At 32.9% G+C, this 10,289-nt stretch overlaps 2 protein-coding genes across 2 annotated transcripts; one reads left to right on the forward strand and one right to left on the reverse strand.

Moving 5' to 3' along the window:
- Nucleotides 1-1,662: 1,662 nt before the first annotated feature.
- LOC145112521 (putative serine/threonine-protein kinase PBL7) lies at nucleotides 1,663-5,215 on the forward strand. The gene is made up of 5 exons (XM_079048677.1): nucleotides 1,663-1,989; nucleotides 2,943-3,178; nucleotides 3,493-3,682; nucleotides 3,783-4,174; nucleotides 4,726-5,215. Exons 1-5 carry the CDS (start codon nucleotides 1,884-1,886, stop codon nucleotides 5,008-5,010), a joined length of 1,209 nt encoding a protein of 402 aa, XP_078904803.1. The 5' UTR covers nucleotides 1,663-1,883; the 3' UTR covers nucleotides 5,011-5,215.
- A 148-nt stretch (nucleotides 5,216-5,363) lies between these two features.
- Nucleotides 5,364-8,506, reverse strand: LOC145112520 (cell division protein FtsZ homolog 2-2, chloroplastic-like). The gene is made up of 8 exons (XM_079048675.1): nucleotides 8,371-8,506; nucleotides 7,297-7,976; nucleotides 6,557-6,856; nucleotides 6,396-6,486; nucleotides 6,202-6,326; nucleotides 6,018-6,110; nucleotides 5,711-5,776; nucleotides 5,364-5,619 (listed from the first exon to the last, which is right to left on the reverse strand). Exons 2-8 carry the CDS (start codon nucleotides 7,876-7,878, stop codon nucleotides 5,506-5,508), a joined length of 1,371 nt encoding a protein of 456 aa, XP_078904801.1. The 5' UTR covers nucleotides 7,879-7,976; nucleotides 8,371-8,506; the 3' UTR covers nucleotides 5,364-5,505.
- Between the last annotated feature and the right edge of the window lie 1,783 nt (nucleotides 8,507-10,289).

Genomic DNA, 10,289 nt, shown 5'->3' on the forward strand with positions numbered 1-10,289 from the left:
TACAAGAAAAAGAAACAACCCTCTAATACTTACTCTAAGTATTACACACTACACTCTCTGTTTTGTAGTGTCTTACAACTGATATTACAACTTCTATTTATACTAAAGCTAGCCACTATAAGTACTGTGACAATTTATTGTGTTCACCGTGTGAAATAAAGAAGCTGCCAATTCTAGTTGTTATTGTCGGAGGCATTCATTTGTCAACAAAAGAGGGTGGTGCAGCTACTCATGGCAGGTTCACACCCAAGTAGGTTTACATTCACAGTCTTGTCATAGTTAACCATGAAATACAAAAGAAAATTCTCATGATGAGCATACTTATTAATAATAATTCGCACATTCGGACTTGAAAGTTGTTTTTATTAGTCTCTGCATATCCTTAAAATATGTTGGTATCCACACAGTCCGCTTGTCATACATGTCCTTAAACCAAATTTATCCTGCGTTTTGTGCTCTTTCATCAATAAATCTCATTGTACTTCAAATTCTTTCGGCTTCATATACACATTTCATACTAGTTTACTGAATTGTATTCTAAAGTCCGTGTTTCTCAAAAATCGTAACTAACATGAGACCATAAATCTTTTAATCATCATATATTTTAACCCATATATGTAAATATCATATAAATTTCAAGCGCTTTTTTTTTTACATTATATATGTAAATATTAGTTGTAAGAATTTAATCTTATTATTTGAACTTATTTTAAAATTATATTCAATTTAAGTTACTAATATGTTATTTTTTAAATTTCTAAAATCTTTTAATGTGAAAATATACAATTTTAATTTATAACGTTCATTAAATAAATGTTTATTTGTTATTTGTCAAATTTAAATATGATGATAAAATAATCATTTATTTATATTCAAACAATACATTTGGTGCAAAAATGAAATAATATACATATCAAAACATTGCAAATACAAATATCATGTCCATTTATTAATTTAGGACTTTGATAGGAAAAACAAATCCCTTAAACCCTAATGATGATGACTATTTTGTAAATTCAATACCAAGTTATAATCTTTCCTCATATTTAGACCATTTTGTATTTTGCTTCTTAGGGGGTCAAATGAGCATGTTTCAAAGCCAATGGAACTTGGTTACGTGGTTAAAACCTTTTTGATGATGATATAAATATTTTGAGCTTGAATCTTATAACTGAGAGACATTGATTATAACGTTTCTAAGGGTAAGTGACAAAAGTCTTGATCCATTGAGGTTAGTTATTTTCTTTTTAGTTGTATCTGGAAAATGGTAATATTCCTTATGTCCCAAAATATATAATCTTAAACAATTCTTTGGCACATCATGTACAAAATGTTTGTGCATCGTAGTTAAAAGTTTGGTTTATATTGACCAGCGGTTGGCATGACTTTTATCACATACCAAACAAAAAGGCATAGTCATTGACTCATTGTTAGGCATTTTGAAGTAAAATTTGTAATAATTTATATATAGAAGAGATGTGAACAAAAGATTTCAATTTCCCTTTAAACTGTATGGGCTGGAAATGACAATACAAACATTAATAGGGTAAACCTTTCACTTATGTATAATCTCAAAGGGTTCATTCGTTTTCATAAAAAACTAGAAGGAGTTAAAATGAATCATCCCAAATGAAATATAAAATGCCTTTCGGTTCCCTTCTTTCTCTCTCTATAAACCTGCAATAAACTCTCTCTCTCTCTCTCTCTCTCTCTGGTGCTAATTTTGATTGGTTTATGTTCTGGGCTTTCTGTAGCAGAGAACAAGAAAGAAGAAGATGAGGGATTTGTAAATTTTTTAGAAGGTAATTTCTATTGTTGTTATGATTTTGTATAGAAACATCAACAAGTACATAGATATATAGAGAGAGATAAAGGAAACAGGCATGGGTTGTTTCCCTTGCGCTGGGGGAGATTCTTCTACAAAAAGATCATCGAAGAACAAGAGAAACGACACCACCCACAACGATCAATCAAACACAAAAACTTCTGGTATGTATAAAGAAATTTCTTTCCTCAAAAATATTTTTATGAGTGATCATTCAAAATTGTAAAAGTTCTATGTTTTTGGGGCAAATTTTGCATCCTAAGCTTCATTTCTAATATTCTCTCTGTGTTTCGTGATTCGATTCTTGTTGTTGGAATCATGCATGCCGTTCGATTTTTCTTTTTGGGGATTTGCGTTTTCTGATGTTCGGTCGCCTATTTTGGATTTGAAGTTATGAATTTTGGTTATCGATCTTCCATAAGAGAATTGTTGATCGTGGTGATTACTGATTTTGTTGTTTTCGTCGTCGTCGACTAATGATGTTAACTTTGGGTTTACTTTGAGATTGGATGTAACTTTTTCTGTGTAATTTAATAATAATTTGTTCTATGTCCATTGGGTTAAATTTTAATTGAAACTTTTATGTCACCAGTGACCTCATCAATTGATAGAAACTTTAATAACTTTTGATCTTGAAGCTTATCAATTCCCTTGATTTTAATCTATTAACTAATTTATCAAAAAAATAAAAAAACAACTCTCAAACTGATTGTACTTTACCTTCTTCAAAAGCCCTAAAACCCATATCAATTTGTAGTTGTAAAGAGCTGTTTATTACTAGCTCTAACTAAAACAGATTACCACAGGGGAGAGAATAGTTACTATTTACTAATATACCCTAATTTTTATAAGTAACCTCATTATTACAACTTCAAGCAGTAGAAACACAAACACATTCCAAACACTGATAGGTGAATAGAAAAAGGGCTTGGTTTATTCTTTTCACATCCCTTTGTTATCATTTGAATTTTAAAATTTTAGTAATTGTCATGTCCCATCTTACTTTCCTAAATCATGATGAAGTTTTATACTTTTGTGCTTTAAATGACTTCTTGTGTACTTCTCCATACATTTCATTACATATTCTGATTGAAATTTATTGGTTTAAATGATTTAGATACAGTAAAAGTCGAAAAGTGTAATGAAGTGAAAAAGGAAAGTGCACAGGATGCTATTCAATCATCAGTCACCAATGAGAGTAAGACTCAAAGAGAAGGAGGTTCTATAAACAAAGCAAGAACATTCACATATGCACAATTAGTCAATGCAACTGATAACTTCAAAGGTTCATATTTCTTAGGGGAGGGTGGATTTGGCAAAGTTTTTAAAGGAAAGTTGGAAGATTCCGATCAGGTTCGTGAAAATCAATCATTTTGTTTAAAAACACCTTATTTAAATTCGATCATAAATCCAAGAATTTGCATAATGACAAGAGAGTATAGTAGTATACACCTTAAAAGTAAGGTGTTGTCTCTTTTTGACCTAATGAACTTAATTGGGATGTTCCATTTTTTACTAAACAACTTAATAGAAAAAGTCATGTTAGAAAACAAGGCTTTCCCACAACTTTTTATAAATTCGTCCAAATTAATCTTTCTTTTCGTTTCCCATATGTAATATTCTTTTAAACATGAAAAAGCTTGAATCTTTTTAGTTTTACATTACAGATTGTTGCAATAAAGCAATTGGATCCCGATGGGTTACAAGGGATTCGTGAATTTGTGGTTGAAGTATTAACATTAAGCATGGCTGATCATCCAAATCTTGTGAAATTAATCGGTTATTGTGCTGAAGGAGAACAAAGATTATTAGTGTATGAATACATGCCATTAGGCTCTTTAGAAGACCATTTACACGGTATCTATCATCCCCATCATAAATTTCTCATCTTTCAAAATCTTTTTGTATGTGAATTGAGGTTTCTTGAAATGTACGATTTTTTTTTTTTTGGTGGCAGATGATGGGCCCCACAGAAAACGACTTGATTGGAATACACGGATGAAAATAGCAGCGGGTGCAGCACGCGGGTTGGAGTATTTGCATGACAAAATGAACCCACCGGTTATATATCGGGACTTAAAGGGGTCCAATATTTTGTTAGGTGAAGATTATCATGCGAAATTGTCTGATTTTGGGTTGGCAAAAGTGGGCCCACTTGGAGACAAAACTCATGTTTCGACCCGTGTGATGGGGACTTACGGGTATTGTGCTCCTGATTATGCAATGACGGGTCAACTCACTTTCAAATCTGATATTTATAGTTTTGGTGTTGTCTTGTTGGAGCTTATTACGGGTCGAAAAGCCATTGATAATACAAGATCTGCAGCTGAGCAAAACCTTGTTGCTTGGGTAAAAACTTTACTTTCTTTCTTTTTTTTTTTTTTTCATTTCATTTGATTTGACTCTTTTAGTAGTCTTCTTTACTTTACTTCTAATGGTCCATACTCCACTTTTGACTTTTTTCGGCAAAAGGGTTATTCTTCTGACAACCCCAACCCCTGAGCTGGCCCACACTGCATCATCAGTTCTAACATGGATTGTGAGAGAGAAAAATAGCTTTTTGCGGAAACTTTAATTAAGAAGTTGATATAAAGATTTTCTATTGGGAATGGGAATCTTCTTTTGTGGTATGAACATTGCTTTTGAATAAGGGAGTGATCTTGACTCATCTATAATCCAAATATATCACTCTCAAATTCGTAAGGTTTTTGGGGCCACACACATCAAGAATCTGATCCCTTTTTCCCATATTCTTTGGCATCATCGATCATCACAACACTACACCACAAAATTTTTTTACACATTCTGAACCATATAAAATAGCAACATACATTTTTTTACCTTTTATAAAAAAAAAAATTGAATTTTCTTTTTCCTTTCAATTTGTTGTGTCATGTCAGGCAAGGCCGTTGTTCAAAGACAGAAGGAAGTTTTCACAAATGGCAGATCCAGTCCTCGAAGGTCAGTATCCAGTGAGAGGATTATATCAAGCTTTAGCAATAGCTGCAATGTGTGTTCAAGAACAACCTAATATGAGACCACTTATTGCTGATGTTGTCACTGCTCTCAATTATCTTGCTTCACAAAAGTATGATCCTTTAAGTAACCCTGTTCATCAAAGTTCCAGGAGGTCTTCTCGTACCCAAAGATCCATTGATGAGAACAAACCCAACCCAGATATGTAATAATTGTAAAGGGAGGAGGGGTAGCTTTGTCTTTTGTGTTGATAATATGGAAGGTCGTCGGTGTTGTTTTTTGGCATCGTAACTTAAACTTTTGACATTGTTTTCTTGGTTTAGGATTAGAAAAAGGTTTAGAGGAATAATGAAATTACATATTACATATTATATAATATAAATATACATATATATCTTTTTTTTTGTTGTGAAATGTTGAATTCCTTCTAGACATTTTTTTTTTACAGATAAGAGATATTTTGAAGTACTTGTTTGAAAAAATAAAAGGTCTAGAGTAGCCAACCAGGCCCACCAGTTGTTCGACGAAATGCCTCAAAGAGACTTTTTCAATAGAAACATAGTTGCTTAAATATAGAAATACTAAATTGCTTGGAGAAAAAAATCAATATTCAAGATAAACAAGCAACCTGTACAAATTTAATCCCAAAACTTTTGTGAAAAATTAAGAGAACAAATAAAATATAATATAGTGGCAATACATTACTAAGCTCGTGGGTATCTTGAGCGCCCTTTCTTCTTTAAGAACTCAGGAATTTCAAACAAGCTTCCTTCCTGTGGTGGCCGCCGGTTGAATCCACCCAAATCCGCCTGTGCCGCCTGCATTTTCAACAAATTACATAGAAATAGTGAAATTACTAAACTGTCCTTTCAAAAAAAAAAGATAGATTTTTTGAGTTGATAATAGTACTTGGATAGGCGGTTCATCACTTTCTTCTTGTCGCTTGAATCCGGTTGCTATTAGAGTTATACTCACCTAAAAAATAAAGAAAAAAAAATCATAAATGTCTGACTTTCTTGTTTTTCAAATTTATCAAAATGAAAAAGGCATTACTGTCTTTTGCACATATGTGACTCTATTCCCATCTTGTTCCATATTTTTGGGTGGGACAAAAAAAATTGCAATGTTTTCGAAATCACAGTCTCAGTCAAATGCATGACAGACACAGTACAACCAATTTTGTTTTGTCCTATGTTTGTAACAAAGTAAATCTTACTTGACCACTTATCAACGGATCAATGACAGCTCCAAAGATCAAGTTTGCAGTGGGGTCCACAAGATCGTATATCACCTCAGCTGCAGTATTTACCTGCAATGTCCCATTTCACATTTGACCCCAAAAAAACAGTGCTGACTATCTGTAAAAAGTCTAAAATACCCTTCCATATCCAAAATTATACCTCGAGTAATGTTAAATCGGTACCACCGGTTATATTCCAAACAATTCCAGTCGCCCTCTCGATACCGATGTCTAGCAAAGGTGATTGAATCGCATTTAATGCGGCATCTCTTGCCCTTGTCTTCCCTACAAAAGAAAGACACATTTATTGAGTAAAATTACGAAATTACCCCTAGTTGAATGATTTCCACTTACCAGTTCCAATTCCGATCCCCATTAACGACGAGCCTGCATTTGCCATAATAGCTCGAACATCAGCAAAATCCACATTAACCAAGCCCGGTATCTGCAATTTTAATTGATTGTTTTAGACTTAATACAGAAAGAACGACTTAATGGAGATTAACTTTTTATACCGTAATTATATCGGAAATTCCACGAACGCCCTGGCGGAGAATGTCATCGGCTAGATTAAAAGCTTCGGTGACAGGGGTAGAAGGGGAAATTGCAGTCAATAGTTTGTCATTTGGAATGACAATCAAGGTATCGACGTTTTCTCTTAATAATGCAATTCCTTCTTGTGCTTGAACTGCTCTTCGCCTTCCCTCAAAAGAAAAAGGAGTTGTCACAATACCAACGGTCAATATACCCATTGACTTTGCAACACCTGCAATGATTGGGGCTGCACCTGTACCTGTACCTCCACCCATCCCCGCCTGCAGTCAGACATGACATGACTTAATCTGGTAAGCTATATATCAGTGTTTCTTTTTTATTTAATAATTAATACCACTAGAACAACTTCATATCCTAACTTTTTTTATAAGTTTGCCCTCATTTAATTTTTTTTCTTATATTTCACCAAGTGTGACATCATTTTTCTTAAAAAAAAATTGAAACATCATTTACCTAAGGGGCTATTTCCTTTTTTTTTTTCTTCGATAAGTCATTTGTACAGATTAAGTAAGAAAAAGAAGAACCATTTATAGTAATCCAGATTAAGAGTCGAGAAGAAACAATCCCTAAGTAGATATATCATATAATATTGTGAGAATCATGAAATGCTTGTTGGTCACGTTTTTTAGGAGGGGACATAGAAAAAAGGTATAAAATGTGGAACTCAAGGAGCAATAAATTAAAAAAGGGAAGAACTTACAGTGACAAACACCATATCTGAACCATTAAGAGCTTCTTCAATGGACTGTCTACTTTCTTTAGCAGCGTTCATACCAACATCAGGGTTACCACCTGCACCAAGTCCTCTGGTCAACTCTTGACCAATTTGCAACCGGTGATTTGGGAAAACAGGGGACATTTTCATAGCTTGAACATCTGTGTTCACAATATAAAACTCAACACCCTTCATTGCATTCTCAATCATACGGTTGACCGCGTTTGACCCACCTCCTCCAACACCAATCACTTTAATCTTGGCCTCATTGTAGTTAGTAGAAATTGTTGAATCTCTCAAACTCTCTTGTCCTGGAGTGATCACTGTGTTGTTTCCATCGCCTCTGAGTAGAAAAACTTCGGGGTGTAGATTATGAAAGGAATCTTTGTTATTGAATTTGTTGATTGATGAACATGTTATCTTGGGAGAATAGGAAGAAATGTTGTTAGGTTTCCAACGCGTCATCTTCAACGTTGAAACTCTCCATCCAAAAACAGTGGGTGCCCTAATTGAATCTTGAGTTTCTATTGGCATTGACAATGGCGATGTACATGTTGCCAATGCCATAGCTTTATTTCCGCAAGAAGGGTATGTTGAAAACCAAAGGAAATTTATCTACCGATACCCGATTCTCAGAAACCACAAATATAACCAGATGGGTTTACCTACAAAATAAGAACAAAATCACCGATTAGAAAAACACCAATAGCAGATAAATTCAGAAGCTTGTAAAATTGCAACAGGATTTGAACAAAATGCAGATGGGTAATGGCAATGGATGTATGAGGAGAGAAATCGATACCCAAAAGTTTAAGCAAAAAAGTTACAAACGTAGCATTACTAACAGTAGTGAACATTGAATCAAGTAGAAGAAAATCAAGTAAATTGGAAGCTCAAATAACAGTGTAAGCAGAGAAAAGCAAAGCCCCCTACTAAAATCACCTGGAACTTAAAGAATTGCAGCAGAAATTGAACAAAATGTAGACCTATAATGCTACATAAGAGGAAAGTAATGACAAATGGAAGATGAGTATGACAACAAGAGTGGAACGAACGTACCTGAGAGGAAGAGGATTTACTACGAGCAAAAACGCAGCTGCACCAGAACTTGCAGCTAATTCCATTTGAGAAGAAAAGGGGTCAAAAAAGTGGGTATTAGAACATCTCACGTTTCTTTGGTACTAAAGTGGTTTGATTGTAATTTTGTTTATCTTTTTTTCGTTTATACTTGGTATAAATTTGTGACTAATAATGTAAAGGGATTATCTCGTAAATTAAGATAATTACTTAAGTTGTGTTTATCTTTATATTTTCTTATTCTTAGGTGCTGTTTGTTTTTTTTTATGCAAAATGTGTGCAGTCTGCGGACCACATCTGTAGACCTCTGCAGTAGAAGAGGTGAATCAAACGTCTGCAGTCTGAAAAAAGAAGACTTTTTGTTTTTTTAACATATGCGGACTACTAAAATAAACTGAAATTTAAATGAACTGAATTTTTAAACTTCAAAGTGATTTTACTTTTATGACTTTGTTATAAATAATTAACAAATCTAGATCAACTTTTATCTATTATTATATAAAAAATAAAAATAAAAATGGTATGATTTAACGTATATATTTGATAAAAACCAACAACTTTGGTTACAAAGTTATAACTAAACATTATAATTAGGGATCAAAGAATTTGATACATAAATTGATGGAAATAAACTTCGATTTTTTTAATTAAATCCATTAAAAACGTACCATAAATATTTTCTCGAGAAATTGATGATACTGTATTAAATAATGTTTTAAAAAATTTGGCAGAAAATATAAGAATATATTATGATTTTTTTTTCATATTTATATAAACAACTTCAACGACTATTATTGTAATAAATCTTTATTTATAAATTTATCAAAAATATCATGTTTGTATCGTCGAACGTTTTTTTTTTTAAAGTTTTGTAATTTTTTTTCAAATTGCTTATCATTAATAAAGTTGGAAAAAATATAAATAAAAAAAAACTTAAAAAAATGAAGATATATGTATTTTTTTTAAGCTAGAAGATGTCTGAAGATGTTAGAAGACTCTGGTCCACGTCTGTGCCAAGAAGAGGGCGCGCAGACATTTTTAGGTCTGCAGTCTTCAAAAAACAAACAGTCTGCGAAAGCTAATGTCTGTGCGTGGTCTGCGCGGCGCAGACAGAAGAGGCCACGCAGATCTGCAGACAAAAAACAAACACCACCTTAGTTATGACTCAAAATGGTGATATATTTTTCGATTTTTAAATATTTGGTTACTAAGGGGTTTTTTTTTCATATTTACCATATCAACTTGTTTAACTGTATACAATTAGTTTTTTTTTGCACATTTAGTCCTTAATATATATATTTTTACAAAATAAGTCATTGTCGTTTTTGTACACATTCAATACTTATGACCGGTTTTTTTAGGGTTTTCTCATGACATCTTACGTGACACAATCATTAATACGGTGTTCAAGACTGTTCATGGTTATGGTCATCACGGCCTCGGCTGCTTGGTTGCTTAGTTTTTGTGGTTTGGCTTAGGTTTGTGTTTTGAACATCGTAACTTTTTCATACAATCATAGGTTTTAACGATTTTTATATTCACGCGTTCGTATTTGAGTCTACTACAATTTTATTTTACAATTTTATAAAAAAAACGTTCATACATACATTCATAAATAACGCATGAATATAGATATCGTAAGTAAAAATATATATTGTTTTTTAACGGGAGTAATCTAAACGAAAATTATAGTAGACTCAAATATGAACACAAGAATATAAAGATCGATAAAATATGTGATCGTATGAAGAAGTGACGACGTTCAGAACACAAGACCTAAAGTCAAGCCATAAGAACTAAGCAACCAATCAGTCGATGATGTCGCGATGACCATAACCATGAACAGTCTTGAACACCTTATTAATGATTGTGTCGCGTAGGATGACATAAGAAAACCCTAA

Source organism: Lactuca virosa, chromosome 5 (genome assembly GCF_052849685.1).
Source record: "Lactuca virosa cultivar CGN04683 chromosome 5, Lactuca_virosa_CGN04683_v6, whole genome shotgun sequence".
In the NCBI taxonomy this organism is placed as follows: domain Eukaryota; kingdom Viridiplantae; phylum Streptophyta; class Magnoliopsida; order Asterales; family Asteraceae; genus Lactuca; species Lactuca virosa.